A 26,863-nucleotide genomic window follows, 5' to 3' on the forward strand; every position below is an offset into this window, starting at 1 on the left:
GTCAGTCTCTCAGGCAGTATGTCAGTGGTCTGTTTTAGTTTTGAAGTCAACATATTACGTTAGATATACTGTAATGGAGATTTGCCATTTTCTGAAAATCTAGTGGTAGGGTCGTTTAATTAGTCATGGTTCTGATATAGTTCTCTTAATGGTGTGTCTGATACGCTTTTAGTTGCTAACTTCACGACTGTGAAACATGATTGCTGATAACCAATTACAACTACTAGTACAAACAAATATTACATTAAAATCTAAACTCTTATCAGCATTTCCAAGAGTCTGGAGATTTATTAGAAACTTTTTTGTTATTTCTGTTTTGGCACTGAGATTTATTTCATTTGTTTCAGTCTTGATTTGACTGCTTTGCGACAATGACGATTAATTTTACGTGTTTAACGAAAGCACTACTTATTTTTTATGGACAGAATTTGCATTGCCTTTTGTAAGCTCGTTACAGACGTTTCATTGTTCTTAGCTGATGTATTTAAATGCTCAGGGTAATTTGCATAGGCAGACTCAGCATCTGGTCCGACCCAAATGTGGCCTTTGTCCCGTTCCCGTGCTGACGTCAGGATGTCAATCATGCTCCCTCGTCGGTACCAGCCGGTGCTACTACATCTGAATTATTTATTAGGACAATACATAGATTAATTCACATTCATATACAATTTACTGCAATACTATGGTGTATACTCTCATCCACTGCTGAGTAATAAAGTGTCTAGAAGTGGTGTTTTTAAGTGATCTTGATTTTGGTTTGTTTTTGGTTCATGATAATCATGCTTTTGTGCTTCTTATGGTTGTCAGCTATATTTGTTTGGTAGATAAACCCCCCTGGGTATATAGTCCTATAAACTCAACTTCCTGAACTGATGGTGAAATAGTCGTGTCATGACAGAGGCGCACAAAGTTCCTACTTTGTGGAGTAATGTTACTGGTAAGAGAGAAAATATTTCTTCTGAATTTGTTTTCATCTGAATATTTTGTCAGTCACTCTGATTTCCTCACCAGATTTAATGTTTTCTTTAAAACAGCTTGTAGTACTCACAGTTTGACACACTGGGCTTTGTATTTTTGGTGTACTTGTAATTGAGTGTACTGTTCGTTGCCTTATGTAACATGTCATGTACTATTGTATTCACTCAAGTGTGGTAGCCTACAGACTTACTGGCTCTGCCGTAGTGTAAAGTTATCTCCCTCTGTATCTCTTTCTGAGACTGATGGTCTAGGATCTGTTTTTAGTCTTGTAAAAGAAGTGTAGTGAATTTGGAAGAGCTGTTCCTAGACCAGCAGTTTTACACGATACACATGAGCCCTGTTATGTTTGCAGCACAGCTAGGCTGAGGGATCAGATATCTGTGAAACTGTCTAACGTCTTTGTCAATAACCCTGAATTGATTCCGGGGCTCAGAGCTCATCTGAATCATGTCCTCACTCTCTATTAAAGATCGGAGCATCCAGTTTGCTCTCACGCTTGCAAACAGTTTGTTTTTCTCAATGTTGATCATATAAGAGCCATCATATAATTTTCTGTTTATTACATGTATAATGAAAGTAGATCTTGTAAGCAGTTTTAGCTGTTCAGAGCTTCTATCCGTTTGTCACACTGATTTAAATAGGTGATAGCAAACAAACCCAACCAGTGTGTTGGGCCGTTGCAGATGATAAACACACGTGATGCTTTGCAAATGAGACTTTTTGACTGAAACTGTGCCAAACATCCAGTTCTCTAAATTAATTGTGTTGCTGACTCAAGTGCAACACAACATCTGCATAACTGTGATGTGTCATGCATTTTAATATATTTTATTTATAGATATATTTTCTAAAGATTGTTCAGATAAAGGTATGTTCATGTTCACAGATTGTGCTGTTGTTTGGCCAGTCTGTACAGTAAAGTTTTGAGGATGACGTGTGTTGTGGAAACTAGGTCAGACAGTGGGCACCTCAGAGGAATAGGAAGGAGGAAAAACTCTCTCACATACACACACGTGCTCTGTTGTGCTGATGGGGTAATTGAGCCTTGTGAAGTTTGGTGTTTCTGCACCTCAAAGCAAATTTTGCTGTTTTAGGATTGGTTCAAGTACAGTAAACAAATCCGTTCCTGGTATTTTGATTGTATAGTGTTCCTTTTTCTGGAGAGGAAGTCAAATCGCCCATAACACAAGCGCATATTTCAAAGTGAGGTCACTCACTAGTGACCCTGGTTTGTATTCTTCAAGTTCTGCAATAAATTTGACATTTACAGTAAGATGAGTTGAAAGGCTTCTATCTGTCTCATTTTTTGTTTCTACCTGAGCAGACGGTGTTTTCGTGTGTTTCATTGGATAATGTATCCTGCTGTCTCTTGCTTGCTGTGCGTTTTTGCTCAGAACAGCTAAATTCCAAGTGGTGTGTGAAAGATGAGACTGATCATGTGACCTTAAGGACGCATCATCCCCCATCATTGGCCTCTGTTCCCCCCAACTTCCTTTGGGGAGAGCCAGAGCTGATCACTGTGGGTTGTAAATGAGTTATTGTCATGAAGACTGTGGGGTCAGTCTCTGTCAGTCAAAGCTGAACCAACATCTGGATGAGCCCTGGAATACAGAATATCTGGTACTCAAATCATCGAGGGGATCCTCTCTGAATGTGTTAAACAGCAATAAATAAATCCAGCAGACTAATGTTTTCTAATTGAAACTTTGCTGCAGTTTTATTTGTTCCTTTTGACACATGCACAGTTCCCATAAATGACTTACACCGTGTCTACACCGGACGCGACAGGCGCGACGCGACATGACTACCTGCTTGTTCTCAATGGGTTTGTTGCGTCGCGCCGCATCAAGTGTGGACAAAATAAAAAATTATAATGTGTTCTAATGAACGCGTCTGGTGTAGACACGGTGTTATTTCCTGTTTGGGTGACTGTATCTAGGAGTATCCCCCGCTAGTATGCCCTTACCGGATTGCTTGACCGCTTCAGGGAAGATTACATTGCGTTCTCCTGGACAGGAAGTGGTTCCTCAGATGCGTGTTTGGCCCTCCAGTCTTTCTCACACACATGGACACGTTGCACGGCGATACCGTCTCTGCGGTCGCATGTACAGTACATGCCGTGCTTGTGTGTGTCTGCATAGTTAATTCATTGTCACAGTCACGTCTGTTTGTTTCTCTCTGGTTTCTGCTCAGCGCCCATATCATTGAATAATTAAAAAGTTCCTGAAACTGAAGCCCAGCCCCTCCCCACTTCTTCCTCCATATGTCCGTTCCGCACTTGTTTAAAAGAGCGAACCGTTTCACTTGCATGGGTGCTGTTTGTAACTGTTTTCTGTTACTAGATCGTGATCTTCGGTTGTATAATGTTGCTTCCCCTGTCTCTATTTTACACCAGAAGGATAAGTCTGATAATACTGATATTTACTGCGACTGTGCAAAGTTTGTATTAAGTCTTTTGTTCATTTGGAGTCCGCAGTGCTGGTTTAAAGTAATGAACTTGCATATGTTCAGATGTCCCATGTTTAGTTCTGGGTAATTTCAATGTTATGGATGTTATGTTTGCCATCAAAACTTGAAATGTAACCTCTTGGAGAATGTATGTACTATTTACCAATATATTGAACAATATATTGAACCATCTGCCTATATTTTCCTAAACCCCTGTTTATAGTGTCCAGACATCAGAAAAATATCAGTATACATGTTTTTTTTTATTTAAGATGAGGGGAAGTATACATGCATTATGGAAAAAGGCCACACGTTTTTAAGAAACAGCATACTTTGTTTCATTTCTGTTAATTAAAACGCACAAATCAGAAGCAATAATACCCAACTAATAGAGAAGGGATGACCCTTCATAGAACATAAAATATCCTATATTTTAATTTTCATGTGCCCATTTATAAGTGTGAAGTGTGATAAGAAGTTCTGAACAGCTGTTACCTGACTATGGAATTCATGCTTTAAAAAAAGTTGACATTTGCATATAATTCTGCATATACCTGTGAGTCAACATTCTCAGTCTTGAACATCATCAAAATTGTTCTGGGCTCTCCAGTGATTGTATTTTCGATATCTGATCATGAAACGACAACCTTTAAACTTGTGTTTTGTTTAGTATCAGTTGTTGCCATCTGTTGACCATGAGTGTTTTACATATTTAAGTCAATAAACATAAAAATTTGCTAAATGTCTTAAATGTAAAAATACGTGATGTCTCTTTATAAGGTCAGTAAGTGAGATTCTTGGCAGCCTCTCTCAATGGCTTTTAATTTAGTACCAACGCATAGCCAGTTTTGGACTTGGTTATAGCCTGCAACGTGTTGCAGTGTGTATGGGAGGGTGGGGCATTGCAGAGGTCTTTTCCTTTGTGTTTTCATCTGTACCAGATGCAGGTCCACCCTTTTTCACTTGACAAATTAAATTGAAATGCACATTCAAATAATTCTTGAAGAGCTGAGTTTGTTTCTGATACAGAGGGTGTATTCACAGTCAGAGCATTTTCATGCACTTCGAATTTGTCTGACTAAAATACAATTTTTTTTAAAATATCGTGTAAATGCAATTACTCTGAAATCGTACTACCCCGTACTACTGCTAGTTTGAACTGGAAGACTAAGATAATGTGATTGTAGCTTTCTATGTAAGGCAAGCATACATGCTTCAGGCTACAACTGGCCTGACTGTTGGGTCACATCTTGGAAAGACAGTGACGATGTACCGTGTATGTTACACACAATCCCGTTCTTTCAGTAAATTATTGCTCACTGTGTAGTGTGTACATGGACAGGTTGGTGTAGATTGTATCTTGACCATGCAATAAACTCACTGTAGCTCAATAATAACCTCACCACAATGAGTGACACGCCTAACCGAAACACTGAAGGTTGTGTATTTTGTTAAAATAGACACATCTTAAGGGTCTCGCACACCGGTCGCGGAAACGCCGAGCCGCGCAGCGTAGCGCCATTGTTTTTAAAAATGAACATATTATTTTCTATGAGTGTACACACACCGGCGACGCCATTCGGCACCCCACTACAACTCAGGACTCTGTTCTGAGTCCTGCAGCGCCACTCGCATAATATAACATTAAATTAGATGTTATTTGACTGAAATCATCTTTAATGTGTTCCCCATAAGCTGCTAGATGCATTTATCTGTTTGGGAATAACTGAAAAACAGCACATTAATACAGAAAATCTCTCGATTTGACCAACGAGTTGTAGACGCGACGCTGCGCGGCGCTTCCGCATCTGGTGTGCGACGCCATTTAGGCTTTAAGTTTGTTTATTCTTAAGCTTTACCTGAGCACTTGTTTTCTTTTGATCATTGACATTAAAAAACACACTGGGCTGAATTGAGACTATATAAGTGGGGCTTAAGTCAGATTGCATGCCATCTTTGTTACTCAAAGAAAGCTTTAAGCCAATTAGCTTGCAAGCTCAGTGCTGTGTAAATGGTCATAGTGAGGTATGTGTGTGTTTTTCCTAAGTGATCCGAATAGCATAGCACGCTGGAGATGAACCAACCTCATTGAAGGTATGGAGACGAAACGGTGTGTTAGTATATGAATATTGCTTGGTGCATGGATGCCACTGTCTTTTCAAAAGTAGTTGGCAAAATTGTTGTTGTGATGAAATACTTATGAATATTAATTAGGGCTGGGCCCAAATATTCAATTATTCTAATATTCGTTCAGGTGGGTTGGCATTCGATTTTCAATTTTGAGATTCAAAGATTCTTTTTTTTCTAACACCTGGCATCCTCCGCAAAGCCGTTCTCATTCGTGCTTGAACATGAATCGCCATGAGTGAACTTCATGAACGTCATGATTTAGTTAAACTGGAAGAGAAGACAAAAATGCTGAAGACCTCAGGTGTGTGGGAACACTTTAAATTCAGTGAGGACAAGACAAAGGCAGTGTACCAAATATGCGACTTGAAACTGGCCTACCACAACAGCACATCAAGTTTGAAAAATCACACGAGTTAGTAGTACGCCTATAAAAATGCTAGTTTGTGGTGATTTATTATGTGTTCAACTTTGTGCGCATTGAGCAGATCTGCTTATGTTATCAAAACAACACCAGAGCAATTAATGAAAGATGCTTTGCGCTGTTCGGTCTGCGCAGTGCTGCATGATGTCCGACAAACCTAATATTTGGAGCAGTTTGGGACCCGGTAAGGACACAGGTTGCATGTCACTATGTCGCACGTATCCAAAGTTTTTTTTCTTACGGTGACAGCTGAAGCTGAATGAGGAATTTAAACAGACTCATGCCCCTCATGTGTTTAAGTCCGCGTCTCTGGCGCGGTTGGCAATCAAACTGCGTTCTGTGCCTCAGCAACAAACAAGAAATACTCAAAACAGTAATGACGTAATAAAGAAACGAAACGTAATATATCTAATTTACCATTGAAGAAAAAAACGAAACAAAACTTTTCTAATGGCTGCAACAGTTTAAACAGTCTCCTTCATGTTATGCAATCCGCACTCCAGCGCAGTTGGCAATGAAACTATGCTAGCACCTGAACCACAAACAAAAAATACTCCAAATATTTTTCTAAATTAACATAATACAGAAACTAAACGAAATATAATTTGCCATTGCCACTGTAGTTTATTAAAAGTTTATTCATTCTGAACATGTACCGTCTCCATATTGCACCAAAATGCGACTGCACTCCCTTGGGTCCGCAGCAACACACCCGCCACGTGTGAAGTCGATTGGATGAATGGTTCTCGACATGATAAAAATACAAACAGACAGACACTCAGACAGACACAGGGATTCCTACCTTTGTTAGAGAGAAGAATACGTTCAGCCTCCTCCCTCCAAAGCTTAGAATTATAGAATATTCGGTGTTGAGTACTACCGAAGCTTCGTAGCTCCAATAATGGTATTCGGATCAGCCCTAATGTTAATAAAGTTATGGACCTAAACCTATTCATATGAATGTATAATAAACTAGGGCTGTGCAATTAATCGAAAATAATTGTAATCGTCAATTTTGGCCTTCAACAATTACAAAAACAAAATAATCGACATAAAACGATTATTGTGCCGCATTACATTTTGCAAGGATCATCTCTTTTCTTGTGGTATAAATCCACAGCACACCCCCTTCCTTTACAGTTGTTCAGCTGTGCTATTTCTTTACATTTATTTTTCAGTTGAATTCACTGTTTAAAAGCCAAGTTTTTTTTATTTTTCTGTTGTTTTAAAACTTAGTGAGTAATCATGTTAAATAACCGGGATCTCAATATTGGCCAAAATAATCGTGATTATGATTTTTGTCATAATCGAGCAGCCCTATAATAAACATTGCTTCCATTTTGTTTTGTGGTAACTGATTATTGCCACAACAAGAACTCAACAAAAAACAAGTTGCAGCACTACATTGTTGCAGACTTTGTGTTAAACCTCCAAGTGAGACCTGAGCATCATTGTCACATGGCTACTGTTTGAGTTAGTTTTTTTTATAAAAGCTTTGGACTAGCTGATCATGTCAGTTTCTTAGCAACATGAAGGTGCTTGTTTGGGTTAGTCACAGGCTAGACGAGTTTTATTTTTATCTGCTCTCACCCCTTTTCTCAATCCTTCTTCATTATGTTAAAGTTGCAAAGTGTTTTGATATTTTTCGATGACTTGCAAGAGTGTGTATGTTTGGTTTGAATTCTTCGATTTGCAAAAAGCATTTGATTTCAGTGCTACCTATTCTGCAAGCGAACCACATTAAAAAAAGGTGTCAACTTGTTTTTTCTCTGTCTGTATGGGGTCAACAGTTGTCCTTGTCCTAGAAAAAAACATTTTAGAGCGGCATGTAGAAAGCGTTTGATCTGTCTCTCACTGCTTCAAAGGTCTCTTGTTTCTTGTTGGAGGTTTTTTAATCAGGCTTTGATTTTGTTTTTTTGAGGGTCGAGTTCAGGCCATTTGTTGAAGACGTGTCAGTTCGCATGGTATTTTTAAGATAACTGGTGTAAAATAATATAATGGTGTTTCTTGTAGTGTGCATGCGTGCAGGCTCCTCTTGATATCTGATTCATCTTGCCATATTTCTTCATCATCTTGTATTTCATCTTGAGCTGATAATGATGGTTCTTGTGGTATGACTGGTGATGCCTCATCTTTGCTGTTGCACATGTGTCTTGGTCGATAACGTTTTATTGATTGTAGGGCTGCAACAACTAATCGATAAAATCGATAATAATCGATAATGAAAATAGTTGTCAACAAATTTCATTATCGATTAGTTGGTCTGTGACGTCACTTGCAAGCTGCGCAGTTATAAATCAAGTGCGACTTCTTCTTTCCTTTTAAAATGACCGTTCACGTGTCCTTCCGTGCAGCGCGAGGTGCACTGTTTTTAAGAGACGTGCTGTTTTTAAGAGACGTGTCTCTCCGTGCATGCGTCTCTCCGTGCAGCCCGAGCTGCGCTGTTTTTAAGAGATGCGCTGTTTTTAAGAGACGTGTCTCTCCGTGCATGCGTCTCTCCGTGCAGCCAGAGCTGCGCTGTTTTAAAGAGCTGCGCTGTTTTTAAGAGACGTGTCTCTCCGTGCATGCGTCTCTCCGTGCAGCCCGAGCTGCGCTGTTTTAAAGAGCTGCGCTGTTTTTAAGAGACGTGTCTCTCCGTGCATGCGTCTCTCCGTGCGGCACAAGTTGTGCAGTTTTAAAGTCAGACGTGTCTCTCCGTGCGGCACAAGTTGAGCAGTTTTAAAGTCAAACGTGTTTTGCATGCATCCCTTCAAGTTGCGCAGTTTTAAAGTTTAAAGGGAAGAGGTGTTTTAAAATGACAAAATTAAAGATTATATTTGTAAAACCCAATTTGTGGCTGTAGCAAGGTTCGTGTAGGTGAGAAGGAAGAGATCGGGGACAGGTTGACTACTGCAGAGGAGAAGTATGGTTTATTAACAAAAATATATCACAGTTCAATGCTGACGCTGCGCGTCTCTGTTTCCAGCCTCCGTATTCCACTGGAGCTGACGATCCTCTCGTGAAGCACTCCTCTCTCAGGCTTTCTCTCTCTCGCTCTGTCTCCGAAGTAGACTCTGCTGGCTCTCACACACCCGGCTCCTGTCTCCGAGCTGTTTATATGTATCCCCACACCAATCACTGGAATAGAGGACAGCTGATCATCATTTGCTCTTCGCACCCCATTTACTCACCACTCTTCTCTCAGCCTTCTCTCCCGCTGCAGACCTTGCTAAATCACACACCCCTTGCCACATACCCCCACCGCCCGACTCAGGCCGGGGAGCCCTCCGGCCTGCAGCCTCCCCCCTCCCCCTTCGCCTGGAGAGGAAGTCGGCCACAGCCATCTGTGCCCCCGGCCTGTGGATCACCTTAAATTTAAACGGCTGTAAAGCCAGATACCAACGGGTGATCCGCGTGTTGGTATCTTTCATGCGGTGGAGCCATTGGAGGGGAGCGTGATCCGACCAGAGGGTGAATTCACGCCCCAGGAGATAATACCGGAGGGTGAGAACGGCCCACCGGATCGCCAGACACTCTTTCTCGATGGTGCTGTACTTCGCCTCCCTCTTTGAGAGCCTGCGGCTGATATACAGCACCGGCCGTTCCTCTCCCCCCATCTCCTGGGACAGGACAGCCCCCAGCCCTCTGTCCGACGCGTCGGTCTGCAGAAAAAAGGGAAGAGAAAAATTAGGCGAGTGTAGGAGCGGCCCGCCGCACAGGGCAGCCTTAACTTGGGTAAAAGCCTGCTGGCACCGCTCCGTCCACTGGACCGGATCTGGTGCCTCCTTTTTAGTGAGATCAGTCAGCGGGCTGGCAAGCTCCGAATAATTGGGCACAAACCTCCTGTAATATCCCGCCAGCCCCAGAAACTGTCTCACCTCCTTTTTGGTCTTAGGCCTCGGGCAGGTCGCAACCGCTGCCGTCTTGTTAATTTGGGGACGCACCTGCCCATGACCCAAGTGGAAGCCCAGATACCTGACCTCCACCCGCCCAACCGCACACTTCTTCGGGTTGGCCGTGAGCCCGGTCTCCCTCAGCGTCCCCAGGACCGCCCTCAGGTGCTCCATATGCCGCTGCCAATCATTGCTGTAGATGATAATATCATCCAGATAGGCAGCCGCATATGTTGCATGTGGCCGGAGGATGCGGTCCATGAGGCGCTGGAAGGTGGCCGGAGCTCCGAACAAGCCGAACGGAAGGGTGACAAATTGGTGCAATCCGAACGGCGTGGTAAAGGCTGTCTTCTCTTTAGACACTGGGGAAAGAGGGATCTGCCAGTATCCCTTCGTCAAATCCAGTGTCGAAAAAAAACGAGCGGTGCCTAGCCGATCTAACAACTCGTCAATCCTCGGCATGGGATACGCGTCAAATTTCGACACGGCATTCACCTTGCGATAGTCTACACAGAACCGTATCGAGCCGTCCGTTTTAGGGACTAAAACTATCGGGCTCGCCCAGTCACTGTTAGACTCTTCTATTACCCCCAACTTCAACATCGCGTCTAATTCCCCCTGAACCACCTTTTTCTTGTGTTCAGGTAACCGGTAGGGTCTACTTCGTACCACTATCCCCGGCTCGGTCTCAATGTGGTGCTGAATAAGGTTCGTGCGACCAGGCAGGGGGGAGAACACATCCGCAAATTCCGCCTGCAGGCGGGCCACATCCGTGAGCTGCGAGGGTGAGAGGTGATCTCCCCCCGGGGCCAGGGCGAGGGATTGATGTTTAACATTCGCCTCCGGCCCGAGATCATCCTCTCCCGTTACCACCGTCGCCAACATCACAGACTCCTCCTCACTCCATTTTTTAAGGATTTTGAGGTGGTAAATTTGCCGTGCTCCCCGCCTGTCTGTTCGTACGACCTCATAATCGAGATCCCCTACCTGCCGTGTAACCTCAAAGGGTCCTTGCCACTTTGCAAGTAATTTTGAACTGGAAGTAGGGAGTAATACAAGTACCTTCTCTCCCGGAGTGAATTTTCGCAAGTTGGTTCCCCTATTATACCCGCGGCTCTGCTTATCCTGGGCCTGTAACAAATTCTCCATAGATAGCCGCCCCAGCTCCGGAACGCCTCGCGGTCCTCTTTCTGGGCCTGGAGGATAGCCTGGAAGCGGGCCTCCTGGTCTGCCCTCAGCTGCAGAAGCGCCTGGTGTTGCTCGCGGTGGAGGACCGCGAGGGACGAGATGACGTCCGCAAACGAGGTTGCCGGCGGAGCTTGCATCTGGCCACGGCTTCCTACTTCCTTCTCCCGGGTTTCGGCACCACTGTAGCAAGGTTCGTGTAGGTGAGAAGGAAGAGATCGGGGACAGGTTGACTACTGCAGAGGAGAGAAGTATGGTTTATTAACAAAAATATATCACAGTTCAATGCTGACGCTGCGCGTCTCTGTTTCCAGCCTCCGTATTCCACTGGAGCTGACGATCCTCTCGTGAAGCACTCCTCTCTCAGGCTTTCTCTCTCTCGCTCTGTCTCCGCAGTAGACTCTGCTGGCTCTCACACACCCGGCTCCTGTCTCCGAGCTGTTTATATGCATCCCCAAACCAATCACTGGAATAGAGGACAGCTGATCATCATTTGCACTTCGCACCCCATTTACTCACCACTCTTCTCTCAGCCTTCTCTCCCGCTGCAGACCTTGCTAAATCACACACCCCTTGCCACAGTGGCATTTGCACTTTGCAAAATACATAATAGGCTAAATACCCTGATTTGGGGGTTTATTTAATTCAGAGGTGGGAAGTAACGAAGTACACTTTTTGAGTATCTGTATTATTTTTTTCTGGATACTTTTTACTGTACTTCACTACATTTGAATGACAAATATCTCGCTTTTCATGTCACCAAAAAAATGATTTCCTTGGCCAACCGCCCCCTCCCTCCCACATTTGGGAGAGACTATTATCAGCTCCTTCTAATATGACACACCTGAATCAACTCCACAACATTTTAGGAGAAGGCAAATTAGTTCAGTTGTGTATACTTTTCCCATCTCTGATTTAGTTATTATAAGCAAAAGATCTAATTAAACTTTTTATCCGATTAATCGAAAATTATCAAAATAATCGTTAGTTGCAGCCCTAATTGATTCAAATATTTTCTGATGCAGAGTGGTGTGAAGGTAGAGTGTGTTAGAGATGCATGTAATCCTTTTCTTCCTCTTCAGGTGCAGATCACCTGCTTTCGCTCAGAGGTTTTACTGTGATCTACCACATGTGCAGTCCAGTTTCTCATTAGTGGTGGAAAGTTTTTGTAATGTGTTCATTCAAACCTTGTCGTAATTCTGTCAGTCTGCCTAGTTGCCTGTATATGGTAAAGCACAGACCCGGTGATTAATGGATTTTATGTTTAGTGTGTTATTGTTCTGAGAGCAATTTGGCCTGTTAAAACATGTCGCATGTATCGTTTTACAGAGAAGCCAATCCCAGAATGCAAGGTTTCAAAGAAGAAGAAAGTATAAGATATCAAGCAAGAGTATAGCTGGTTTCAAAGCAACAACATAAACAATCATTACTGCGCATGTGCGCGTTCGTGGACTACCCTTAACTTACACGGTACACATTCGAAAAAATAGAGTTTATGTAGATTGTTTCTCTTAACAAGCAAAAGAAACCGAGAAGAACCGTTACTTGGCTAAACTTGCCTCTCCAATATTTTGAATTTAGACAGCAATACCAAGCTCAACCACTAGATGTCTCGTACGGTTTCTTTAAATGCGACAAAACTACAGGACCCATATAGCAAATTGTTTATTTAACAAAATTAACATACAACAAAATCAACAAGTTGTTTATTAAATACAATTATTATACAATAAAATAATAATATAAATTAATATGAACATAAATAAAATAAAATATGAATAGTTATATTTAGAGCTATGTTCAAAATATCGATACAGCGATACATCGTCATGAACTCCTGACGATGTGCGCATCCATCGATACACCTGCCTCCGTATCAATTCTGCAGCACTTTTGAAATTAGCCAGTTATTATGCAAAATTATTGTGTAACAATTATTAGTGGTGTAAAGGATCTGATCTGGAGTATCTGACACGCCGCTCGCTCATCTGTAACGAGTTTGAAAAGTAAGACGTGTGAAAGAACCTCAGTAAATGAGCGTGTAATAGAAAGTGAAGAAGACCTGCTTAAATCTTACAGCACCTCTCACATTTAAAATTATTTAACTAGAAATCTGTATTCTATTTCAATTCAACACATTTTTTTAAATTAAATATATTAACTCTGACTGCACGTTTATGCATGTATTCATATTTATTCGTTATACATATTGTCTATTTGTAAAACGCATGCATACATATGATGTATCCTAGAAACTCTGTTTTAGAAACAAGGGTCTGTATGGCCTTGATCATTTGCAACTTTATAGTCATTCTCAAAACTACTTTATGCATTGATTTGTCAGATTAACTGATAAGTAGTTATATTTTGTTTTAAATCTGTCATATGAGAAATGTAATAAAAATCGACCCGTATCGTATCGTGGCCTTGTATCGGGATGCGTATCGTATTGTGAAGTTGTTGGCGATAAACAGCCCTAGTTATACAGTATTATTAGACACTAGCCAGACCGATAAACAAACAAAAACTGGAAGTTAACTGCAGTCCAGGCATGCCTGTCTGATGAAAGGTCTAAAGCAGGGGTCTTCAACTACTTTTCTTTGAGGGCCAGATTCCAAAAGTAGGCTATAAATAGGATGCGGGACAGTTTTTTTACCAATAATTTATGTTATTGATTGCCTTTTGTTCCTTTTATACTGTTTGCTCTGGAGGGAGATGAACAGCTGTTTTTCAAAAATAAATCATACACAATGAATGCAGTGATATAAACAACACTGTTTTCCCTTATCTGAGACAACAGTTCACGTGGTGAACGCTTCCTGCAGTTACTTTCAAGGGCACAAGACGCATTTTGGAACGCGAAATATCGCGTGCGCAAACTGACTGCCTGTGGCTGTGGATTGCCAATAATAACGTTGAAAATAACATTAAGTTTCTAGGACAGACCTATCAAATCGCTTCATAAGTTTCATATATATAGTGTTATGAGCAGCTGCGGGAATTACTTTTGTATTGAATGTAGCAGCGTTTTGGACTTTGAAAGAAGTGGATTTCTTTAAGCACACAGTTCTTAAAGTCTCTCCACTTATTTGAAATGTTAAGGCGGGCCAGGTCAAGATGATTGGCAGGCCGCCAGATGACTAGCCCTGGTCTATAGGTTGGTCAGCATATAATTGCATTTTTTTTAGCATACTAACATCAAATATTGAAATCAATGTTGGAAGCACCAACTATTGTCAGTTAATTCAGGTTTAGGAATCGTGTATAAAACTTATTTTAGAGGTCTAAAAGTACATGGCTGTTCTTGACCTACGTTTTTTAAACCATTTTCTGAGCTTTAAAAAAGATGTAGATGTAGATGTAGTACAGACTGGAGGTTTCCTTTGACATGTGTAAATCCTCACAGCTCTAAAACGTCTGTGGTCGGCCATGCGTACACGCGGCGGGTGAGTATCGCTCATCTGCTTCCACCACCGTGAAGCAGCTGCAAGCCCAACATGCTCCACTTCAAGCTCCCATCGCCCGCATGTGGCACTCATGTATCCCACAGACCAGATGCCATACTGCGGACAGATGTGTGATCATAACTTCTCATTTCCACCTCCTCTTGGACCTATTTTAGACCACAGATTCCACAGATACGTCTCCCTGTTCTCTTGATGGTAACTTAAAGTTTCTGCCTTTCTACTCACTCATGAAAGGAGTTTTCCCTGTCGTTTCAGACCTATTCAGACCTGCTTTGACAGTGAAGTCAGTCTAATAATATCATATGAGGTGGTTTATTTTTTTTGAATGTGCTTTTGGTGGGTTTTGTGCACGGGAAATTCCATTTTTACACTTAAGTCTATGCAGGTGTCTTTTATATTATTATGGATTCAATAAAGATTATAAATGTATTTGAGTAGGAGTCAAATGTAGACTCCCATGAGCTTTTTTGGCTTTCTGTGGAGAAATTGTGTGTGTGATTAAATGTTCGCTGTTGTTTAGGGTGTTGTAATGAGTTATGTTGTATTGTGATGGGAGTTGTCCTGATCTGTTAACCTCAAGTGCCTTCAGGCTATGTACCGGTCTACACACACAAGTCTTTAAAACATCAAGCCAAATTTTGCTTGCCTTTAGAATGGCATATAATGGCACGCCAGTTTTCTTACTGTGTAGAGCAGGAGAAACAGCTCATCTCCTATTTATTGTACAAACCAGTTTATGTCCTGGGATTCTCTCATGTGTTAAACATGGCTCCTGTGCAGTCTGCACTGTTGTGAATCAGATGCTATGAGAGCTGTGGCCTAGCAGTTAGCACACATAACTCTAACGTTGAGCAATAATCGTATCTTTTGAGCAGTAGTAATAGTGATGTTTATCCACACTAATGCGTTTTCGTTTGAAAGCGCATCTTTTTCTCTCCGTTTTGGCCTTTCGTCCACACTGAGACAGCATTTTTGTCAACGAAAACTGAGTTTTTCGAAAACGCACTTGAAAGTGGATACATTTGAAAATACCATTTTCGCATTGTAGTGTGGATGTGAAAATCGGAGGGGTTTTAAAAACGATGACGTGTTTTTCGTGATGGGACAGTGCTCCACATTGCCGCAACATAATAAGGTAGAAAGTAAATAAACGCCTGACAGAAATGACACATGTCTTAGGTTTTACTCATGCGCAGTACATGTATGTAAGCGTTTTCAGACGTTTTAGTGTGGATGGGCAGTGTTTGGTAGGGATGCACGATAAATAAACGGCCATATCTGTATCGGCCGATAAATGGTCATTTTTAATGTTATCGCATCGGCCAATAATAAAATCTAGGCCAATATATTACAGCCAATAAATTATGAATCATTTCCTCTGGTTGAACCACTTCAGCTGCACGCTGCTCACAGTTAAAATACAGTACAGTACTGTCTTTCTGTCATGATCATTCACTTACTTAAAACATTGTTGATGTAGTATGTAGATATTTATGAATGTGTAAATTATAGGAACAAAAGCATGTTGTTTGAAGCCGACTGCTGTCTGAATGCTTTCTGTCTTGAAACCTGTTAGACTTGTGGCTATTGAGAACACCTTTCTGGTTTGCTCTGGAAGAACATCTTTAATTAGTTAATTAAATAAACATTATACCAGAAAAGTTGAAAAGTTAAAGAATCTTTAATTAGTGTAAAGTAGGCTTGGTACATGATTTTTAGGGGGAAAAAAGAATGAAAGCTTCAGAAAATGCTATATTAATATTTAGATACTATATATCGGTTAACTGCTTCCAATGTTCAAGAATAATCATTTATCGTTATCGGCCAAAATGTACATATCTGTGCATCCCTAGCATTTGGGAAAGGGGTGGGAATCTTTTGATCCCTCACGATTCAATTCAGAATCAATTCTTAGGGTCACGATTCGATTTAGAATCGATTCTTGATGTACTAATTAGCATATTTAAGATTTAAGATCATATCGTCATGTTTGCGCTCAGAGTCAGACTAGTGTTGGTACTTTGGCTTCTACTCTTAAAAATGTCACATATTGTATTTTAATACAACTGAGTGCCCAGTAAAGCCATTCTCATTGACGTATTCTGCTGTCAGACATTAAAACAAGTACAAAAAAGTAATTAAACGTGACTCATTAGTTCAGTATGTTAAACGACAGGCACGTCCACGCATTGCCACATTGAAAAAAAAAAATCATCATACACATACATTAAAAGAGCGGTTATTTTGACCAATATTAATGTATTAGTCCCAGCGCGTCCGTCTGGCTAACAAACTGTGCATATTTACAGAAGTATGTTCATGTTCTTAAGTCTAAACAGTGACAGGTTTTGGGAACCGCTATTTTGCACTGACTGACAAGTCAGCTGCGGTATAGTAAATTGAATGCGCTGTTTCTCCCTGCCGCTCACTCACTGCACAGAGCAGATGCGGAGAAAGACCATCCTAAAAATGTATTCCGTTTATCTTGCAGTTTAGTCCTACAGAGCTGAATGTATTTGGTTTTCTCTCTTTCTCTACTGTTCCTATATGCTCCGCTGTGCTTGCGCGTGAGGTGTACTTCCGCCTTATTTGTTCCAAAGACGTCACGTTATTATATTTAGTAACGTTTAAAAAAATAGATTTTTGAAATTTGTGAATCGATTCGAATCGCTAGCAGATAGAATCGATATTCATTGTGAACCGATTTTTTTCTCCCACCCCTAGCTGGAATGTAATACAGGTTACCTACTCACTAATCCGAAGAGACCATATTAAAGTAAAATTGTAGAAATGAATCCAAGCTGCTGTGATTACTAAGCCTTAAAGAGATGCACCCAAAAATGAAAATTCAGTCTGTCATCATTTACTCACCCTCAAGTTGTTCCAATACTGTATACAATTCTTTGTTCTGTTGAACTCAGAGAAAGATATTTTGAAGAATGTAAAAATTGAAACAGTTCTGGGCCACCATAGTAGTTCCATAGTAGTTTTTCTTTGTGTTACGCAGAACAACGAAATTTACACAGGTTTGGAACAACTTAAAGCCGGATTTTTACTTCTACGTCAGACCTATGCCGTAGCCTACGCAGATGTGTAACCTACGCAGTAGCCTTAAGTGCTCCTCTCCAAAAATGTAACAACGCGTCAATGCGACGCAGACCAAAAGCGCTGTGATTGGCCTGTTTGAACCCCCTCCCTTCAGGTAAAAAAACTCAGTGATAGCAGTGGGTTTACTCATACACATTTCCGAACGAGTTAAGTGAAAAAATTACTTTTTGAAAGCTTCAGATAGAAACACACTTAACTGATCAAATCTGCAGACTGGCACGGATGCATGCTCAGACACTCCATTGTGTCATCGATCCCCCGTTTTAGCCCAGACCCAAAACATCCTGAATAGAGAATTGTTGAAAAACTGTTTAACGGTTTAACTCCACAATTCAGAGTCTTTGTAATGTGTTTCAGCAATACATTTCTAACATCTATAATGTGTTAAGAAACAATTCTCAGAATTCTCTTTACCCGGACTTAAATGGTTTTCTTCAGGCATAACGCTGACTGGGACTGTCCTGATGGGATGGGGTTGTTTCGGAGGTCATCATGCAGGCAGCGAGAGGGCGCGAGACTCTCTAAAAAATCGGGACAAAACATCAGGGGGGAGTTTGTGCAGCCCTGTCTAAATATCAGCTGCTGTTTGTGTGTAAAGCAGGGTGTGCATCTGTCAATTGTGAAAACTGGTACTGTATTGTACAGTACAGTGGCTGGGTGTTATGATGGCTTTGTGTTTTAAAAAGAATGTAAACGTGTGTATAGTAAAAGGCCTGTTTGTGCTTATCGAGTGAAATGTTCTTTATGTAATTAACAATGTATCGCTTTGGTTTTATAAAATAAAAATGAACTCCTTCATGTGGAGGTATATGAAAATAAAATTAGCTATTTTGCTATGTGTGCTTACATGACCTTAAACATGAAAGCTAATTTTCACCTCACAGTTTTAATCTCTTTATCTCTCTTTCTGTGGTCTGTCTGTTTTTGTTTTCTCTCTCACTCTTTTCCATGCATTTTGTAAACTATGTTCTGTTATAAAGGTTAAGAGGCGATACGCTTGTATGGATGGTTTACAACAAGGGATTTCCCTCAAGGACTGTATATATAGTTTCTTTATTTTATGGTAAATTATATGTTATATATCTGTCAAGGGACCACTTACAGGACCTTCATGGGCCACTGATTGAAAATGCTAGATTTACAAAGTGAAAGCGATAGTTCACCCAAAAATGAAAATTCTGTCATGAATTACTCTCTAGTAGCTCCAAACCTGTATAAATTAGGGATGTGCGAGACTAATCGACTAGTCGTTTAAACGGTAAGCTCCTACTAGTCGACATTGAAAACAAAAAAATTACACAAAATATTATAATTTAAATGACTTTCATTTTAATGTTTCGTTTAAAAAAACTTTTAAATTACATACTAAAACAATATGTTTGAAAGAAGAATTAATAATAGTCTTTAAAAGTGTATAAGGAACTAAATGTTTTAATTTTAGGTCAGATCTGCATGCGTTTCCTTTGTGTCAATTGCAGCATTCTCAGAAATGACCACTTGAAAGACGAGTTGTGGGGGTGTTTTGAAGGAGGAAAACGGGTAGGTTTTACGCAAACTATGTCATATCAAAGTGGCATAATAATAACTTCACTGGAGCCATGCGTAACCATACTGTATTGGGTTCTTATTGTGGACGGAAGCGCAGAATGCAGGCATAAAATGAAAAAGTAGATGATGATCAAAAACTACATACAGTTATGTTAACAATTACTTGATAACAAATATCAATATTTTAATATTTAAAATGCATGGAACTGGAAGACGGATTGACGTTATTTGATGGCAGAATGAGCTGTAAATGCGGTGAATGCATCTTGAGCACACTCAATAAAGCTGAGATGAGAATATCTCCGCTTCTAGATTCACAGAACTTTTAAATTTCTTTGATTATAGGGCTGTGCAAAAATATCGATACATGTAACTATCGCAATTTTTTTTTTCAATAGTGTATCGATAGTGACACCTCTACTATCGATATTTTTTTTTAAAAATCATGTCATATACATACGGCCAAAAGTAAGTGGAAGCGAGCATGGTGAAAAATATAAGAACGCTTTGAGCTCTCAGAGCTGATGTGTGGGTGTGCTTTGGTTTTCAAAATAAGTCATGGAGTAATGAGTTATATAACATAATGCTGTTTGTAGGCTTAGCAAGTCATGACACAAGTCACTTGTCTACTGCAGTGCATTAGACAAAAAGTTTATTAAGAAAAGTAACAATGACATTTATTGTGCTTTCACGGATGTGACACCAGCACATTTACAGCACGGATGAACCAGAGGTTTTATACTGCCCATGTTCATTGTTTTAACTATAATGCACCACAACAGCCAAGTGACTTGCGTGACCCACCTTATTCCCCTGTGCTACCCACTTGAGGGGCGCAATCCACAGTTTGAGAACCCAAACCTCTGATCTAAAAGTGCACGCATTGCACATCATGGCCACTCTGCAGAAAACCCCCGGTGGTGCACAGCATGTTGTATTTCTTGCTCTACTTTTTACATTTTCTATTTAAAGTATTGCAATATATCTCAAATGTGTATCATATCGAAATGCATAGCAATATATTGTATCGTGACCCATCTGTCGTGATATGTATCGTATAGGGAGGCACTTGCCAATACACAGCCCTATTTGATTATAATGTTTATCACAAAAAAGGGCTTAAATAAACATGATAGCTTGGAACTGTTATCTGTGTGCCCTTGCAGAGTTTGCGTAGATTCCTCAGACGGAGTTATTGTTCATTGAGCCGACTTTCATCCGAGCATAATGCTTGCAATTCCTCAACAAGAACATGTAAAATAATAATAACATCATAATCACATGCAAACTCGAGTGTTTAGACTATATATGTTCTATAAATTAGCTAATGTGTACAGTATGCTTTATTCACAGCTTTTTCGTTTGCTCTGTGCGAGATCAAATGCGTTCTGTAGCTTGTTCTGTACTTTTTGTCCATTGCTTTCTATTCGCTTTTTTGCTTACACACATTGCTTTGCTTTATAAATAATAAAACATGATATAATGTAGGCTATCTTGTTTGTTGATAGGCTATAGGCCTACCCTAATTATAACTTGTAGGCTACTTAAATTGCGACATAATTAAAAAAGCTATGTTTTTTCATTCAACGTCATTTAAATAAATAAATGATTAAACATTTGTTTTTAACCTGTTTTGATTAATTGTTGTTAAATATTTTAAGTTTCATGATTTCAGTGTAATAGACACACTTTTACTAAAATTTTATTTAATTTGATTACTAAAATTTTATTGAACTTTTAGAGTTTAGAGTAAAAAAACAGACTTAAAGAAAATAAAATGGATTTTGTAGAGGCCACATATTTTAAGAACAGGCACAGACCAGCCAAAGCAAACAAATTCTCATCGCGTCACTTCTGGCAGCCGCTAAATGTTCCCGTAAGGGTTGGCGCATCAGCAAATGCAGAAATATTAATGATCATAACGTAAGGAAAGTAGAACACATATGCCTGTTTTAGCTACATTAAATATTGGACATGAACAGTTTGATTAATAGCCTACATTCTTTAGTATTTAAAATGTATTACGTAAGCCCTACGCAAAGTTTTTGCACCGCCTTCTAGGCCATTCTTACTTTTAGACTAGTCAACTACAATGTTACAAAACTTTCATTTAAACGACTATCAAATTAATCATTAGTCTTCCCTACTATAAATGTCGTTCTTAGTTTGAACGCAGAAAGATATTTGGGCGAATGCTTGTTCTTGATCCCCATTGACTACCATTCATGGTATATATATATATATATATATATGGTATAATAATGACAATGGTAGACAAAAGTGCCCCAGAACTGTTTGCTGTCCTGCATTCTTCAAAATATCTTCTTTTGTGTTCAACACTTTTGTGTTCCTACTATGGTAGTCAATGGGGTCCAAGAACAGTTTGGTTATAAGCATTCTTCCAAATATCTTTCTCTGTGTTCATCAGAACAAAGAAACTTATACAGATTTGGAACAGCGTGAAGGTGAGTAAATGATGACAGAATTTTTGTTTTTGGGCTAACTGTCCCTTGAATGAAATTTGAAAAGAGGGTTGTTAAGAAGAAATGTTTGCTGTATAAATAAAATTATGTTTATAGTTGTAAGCAGGATTGTCCTGTAATACTTTTTTTAGGTCTAACTGTAGCACTGAGGCACAATTAAAGGATTCTTTTGCTATTTCTTTCTGACTGTTTGGTTGTAGAAACCACGCAGTATTACAGTAGTATTTCAGTGGAATTAGTCTGCAGGGAAGGAAAAGCTGTAATCTTTTCACAACAGAAAAGCTTTACTTTCTCCACAATTAAAACTGCTCTGTCATCAGCACCTGTTGTTAACGAGAGACACGGGTCGCACTCTGTCACCTTGTTTCTCTCACACAAGAATGTCATCCTGCTTTTTTAAAATAAGATGTAACGGGTTTAGATGCTAGAAAAATAATGTTATTCATATGTAGTAGGGATGTGCGCTATGACTAATTTGACAGTAGTTTAAATGAAACATTAACAAATTTTTTAAAAATTATTATTACTTCGCAATTTAAGTAGAATACAAGTTATAATTAGGGTAAGCCTATAGCTGATCAACAAACAAGATAGCCTAAATTATATCATGTTTTTATTATTTATAAAGCAAAGCAATGCGTGTAAACAAAAAAGCGAATAGAAAGCAATGGACAAAAAGTACAGAACAAGCTACAGAACACATTTGATCTCGCGCAGAGCGAATGAAAAAGCAGCTAATAAAGCATACTGCCCATGTTAGCTCATTTTTAGAACTTACGTAGGCTAAACACTCGAGTCCGCATGTGATTATGATGTTAATATTATTTTACATGTTCTTGTTGGGGATTGCAAGCAGTACGCTCGGATGAAAGTCTGCTCAATGTTTGTGAACAATAACTTCGTCTGAGGAATCTGCAAGGCCACACAGATAACAGTGCTAAGCGATCATGTTTATTCAAGCGTTTTTTTTTTTGTGATAAACATTATAATCAAAGAAACTTCAAAGTTCAGTTGAGACATTCTCAACATCAGTTTTATTGAGTGTGCTCAAGATGCATTCACCGCATTTACAGCTCATTCTGCCACCAAATAACGTCTGTCATGCATTTTAAATATTCAAATATTGATATTTCTTATCAAGTAATTGTTAACATAACTGTATGTAGATTTAGATCATTATCTACTTTTTCATTTTATGCCTGCATTCTGAGCTTCCGTCCACATTTTCCGCATCGCGGCAATAAGAACCCAATACAGTATGGTTACGCATGGCTCCAGTGAAGTTATTATTATGCCACTTTGATATGACATAGTTTGCATAAAACCTACCCGTTTTCCTCCTTCAAAACACCCCCACAACTCGTCTTTCAAGTGGTCATTTCTGAGAATGCTGCAATTGACACAAAGGAAACGCATGCAGATCTGACCTAAAATTAAAACATTTAGTTCCTCATACACATTTAAAGACTATTTTTTCAAACATATTGTTTTAGTATGCAATTTAAAAGTGTTTTAAATGAAACATTAAAATGAAAGTCATTTATATTTTAACATTTTGTATCATTTTTTTGTGTAATCGACTGTTGTTTTCAATGTCGACTATTAGGAGCTTACCGTTTAAACGACTAGTCGATTCGTCTCACACACATCCCTAGTATGTAGCAAGGGCCTATTCACACAGGATACTTGCACAGGATGTGTTAGATGGACGTTTGACACATGCGATGCAACAGATCTCTATGTTTAAAATGTAAACATATAGAAGCGCATCTTGATAGGTGTGTTTGATCACAAAAGCGATTTCAAGAGCAGAGCTATGTAAGCTCAGTCTTTGCACAACCTCATGAAGTTGATCACACCTTTTTTATAACATCAATACACAACATAACATATTGATCACTTGAATATGAATATGACTTTCTCAATTTACAAAAAACAATTTACAAAAAACTTCTTAAACAAAGAGGAAAATAAAATTAAATAAATAAAAAAAAGGTGAAGAGAAAAAAATCCTACTTATTACATTGAAAGATCTCCTTATATTTTCTTAAAGAAGATATACATTTTTTGTTTTTAATCATTTTAAGTGAAGTTGATCACACCTAATGTTGTCCTTGCATCCTCTTTGACATCACTTCCTGTGTATCAGGCATTCCAGGAACAGTCTGCTTTGTGGTTGTTAGTGTTAGGCGAGGATGACTTTCTGGTAGGCGGAGTTGCGCAAGTGGCATTCATTTTCCTAAATGTCATTTTGCCCTGTTATGTTTAAGGTTAGCTGTTGGCACTTCACATGCAGTGTATTTTATTTAACATGTATGCTTTGATTGTGTTAATAATCAGGATTGTATATTTTGGGCTGGTTTTGGTTTTCGTCAAAATGACTAAATGTCAAGCAGAGAAAAATGACAGCACTAACACACACATAATCTCTAAGCTCATAACCATATGCGGGACAGTCATTTCTGTTAATTACAAAGTTTTAGTAATAGATTGTTATCTCTCTCTCTTTGATTCATGCAGTTGCAGTGATGACGAGGATGATGATGGTGCTGAAGAGGAGACAGAGCTGAGAGCCGAGTGTGTGTGGTTGTGTTGCGTTAGCATCGGGAGCAGGCAGAACCCCCCTCCCCACACACACTGCATCCATGTTCTCCCCCGACCAGGAAAACATCTCCACATCCTCAACCAAAGTGCCAGTCAAATACGGAGAACTCATTGTGCTCGGGTAAGAATGCCTTTTGACCTTTGACCTTGGATCAACAGGGAATAACATCTGTCATTTAGATAGACTCCGTTTCTAAATAATGAGATACTTGTATATGTGTTTCTGAAAATAGAATCTGCTGCTATAAAGTTTGTCATCTGTCTAGTGTTGTAAATTATTCAGGGTAAGATGTGATGGCAGGAACAATGGGGCATCAGTTAGGAAAGTGTGGGTCTTAACGCGATGTTGGAATATTACCCGGCACCAGACCACAATGCACTTCATTGACTTTGGTTTGCAGAACAGACTACCGTTTTTTTCTGGTTGGCTTCATGCCTGTTCTGTAACGTCTTTCATGCTTTAATCACATGACCGGCTGGCGTCTAAAAGAGCTTTTTATATTCACTTTTTTGATTAGATGTTCTCAGGGGTCATAAATTGGATTAAATTCAGCCTGTTTAAAGTGTGTTGAGATCTCACCTCCATTATGGCCTGTGTTGGTTTACAGAGATATAAGTGTTGTGTTACTAATCCTGTGCGATCTGTGCTGCATTATGGCTACCGTGTGCTGGTGTTTAGTTCTGTTTTTCATCTGTGTGGAGACCGATATTAATTTTGTTGAATGTTTCATGTAAGTTTGGTTACAAATTTTTCAGCCGACGGACCAAACATCTTTTAAGCTTTTTTTACCACACACACACAAGCGTACATTCTGTTCCATGAGTCCGTCTCCTGTTGAAAAGTCTCTCAGGAAAGTCTTTCCTCCACCTCGTTCTTTTCCAGAATTCCTCCCTCTCTTTCACTCATCATTCCGCTTCGGTCCACCCAATAACAGCTGACACCAGAAATCTTGCTTCATCTCCACCCCTTTAGCATTTCCCCCCATCCTTGGGTCTTGCAGGTTATTCAGAAGTAGTGCAGTCATCGATGAGTTCACAATCCGGAAATACCCTACCCGATTCCTTAAACACATCTCCATAAAAATGACCATTTCATGCTGATTCGTGTTCATCATCATCGTCATTGCGTCTTATTTGTGTTTCCCCATACATCCTTGAGATCATTGTGGAAAGTCTCAGCGGGAGTGACGTACAGTTTTTCACGTATGACTTAATCGAGCTGAAGTCATAACCTTGTGGAAAAACCCTGATGTCGTGGTTACGTTTCTCTAAACACTGTGGTGGAGAGAATCGTATTTCAGCTCCGGATCATAGATTTCAGGAGGCAGCCTCGAGGGAATTAAACACAATCTCTCAGCTTGTTTACGGAGCACGCTGGGATATGTGGGTTTGCCAAAATATGTTGGAAATGCAGCTGACGACGTCAGCCCGTGTTTTGAAAGTGCCTTTTACGAGCTAATGTTAAGTCAATCAGGGAGGCCTAATGAAGTCCATTGAATTGCATGTAAAGCCTAGACCCACACACAACATTCAAACTACATCATCACATACAACTAGTGTTTCTGTGTTCTGATCCTGAGGACACTTAGCTAGTCATCAGAGGGTGGGTAATGGAGACAAGTTTACCTCCTGTTGCATTCTTTCAGCTAACATGTTACATTCTTCAGTCAGTGCTTGGCGATGGGAGCAGGGAAACTTGTGTCATCTGACACGAGCCGAACGGTTATGAGATTGTTACGTTATTACATAACCTGCCCACAAGTGAATACGCTGAGTCTTTGTTGACAAGTGTTTTGGAAATAGTTTTGAACATAGCTAGTAATTTTATTCCGCTGCTTTTGATGCAGTGTTCAGAAGTGATAATACAATAAAGTGTTTTTTTTGTCATTTATATTATTTGTGATTCTAAATGTGTCTTTTTTTCCTTAGAAGAGCATTAGGCTGAATATTTTCTACACAGCTGACTGATAGATATCTTGTGTGCGTGTTTTGTTTATCGTTTGTAAGTACGCTCTGTTCTCCACCTGTTGCCTGTGGCAGAGGTCATGATGGAAGAGTTGTGTACAGTTGTTTTCAGTGGAATCTGTCTGTCTTTACAGGTATAATGGCTCTCTACCCAACGGGGACAGAGGGAGAAGGAAGAGCAGGTTTGCTCTCTTCAAAAGACCCAAATCCAATGGCGTCAGACCAAGCACTGTACATGTATCCTGCACCCCACAGGCGGCCAAGGTACACACACGCACACCCCTCCAGTACTGTCTAAAGAAAATCCGTGTACAGTTACAGTGTAAATTATTTCAGGGCTTGTTGAAAAATCGGAGAGCTAGGTGAGCTGGAATGACACAGGGCGCGTCCACTCACACATCTGGATACTGTTAAGCTTATTGAACGACACATCTGTGCTTCCCCCACCCTCACACACACACTTGCATGTTCTCAGCACAGGGTTTAATTCCAGAGTTAGATTATTTTTTTCCTCTTCCTTGTTGTGTCAAAGTCAGTGAGGCTGACCAATACATGTCATGTATTAAATGAATTCTCCGTCATTTAATTTATAGGCACCGATTGTTGTGTTTAGTGTCAGCATTAAACTTAATTACTGTATTAACTTTCAAATAA

The 26,863-nt window shown here is 39.9% G+C and overlaps 1 protein-coding gene across 1 annotated transcript in view; it reads left to right on the forward strand.

Annotated features, from left to right (window-relative positions):
* peli1b (pellino E3 ubiquitin protein ligase 1b) overlaps positions 1-26,863 on the forward strand; it is a 34,375-nt gene that overhangs the window by 565 nt on the left and 6,947 nt on the right. Inside the window, exons 2-3 of the mRNA XM_057344130.1 lie at positions 24,161-24,365; positions 26,344-26,473. Of these exons, the coding sequence (XP_057200113.1) occupies positions 24,286-24,365; positions 26,344-26,473 (210 nt within the window). The 5' untranslated portion in view covers positions 24,161-24,285. The remainder of the gene's footprint in view (positions 1-24,160; positions 24,366-26,343; positions 26,474-26,863) is intronic.

Source organism: Triplophysa rosa, linkage group LG10, assembly GCF_024868665.1.
Source record: "Triplophysa rosa linkage group LG10, Trosa_1v2, whole genome shotgun sequence".
Classification (NCBI taxonomy): Eukaryota; Metazoa; Chordata; class Actinopteri; order Cypriniformes; family Nemacheilidae; genus Triplophysa; species Triplophysa rosa.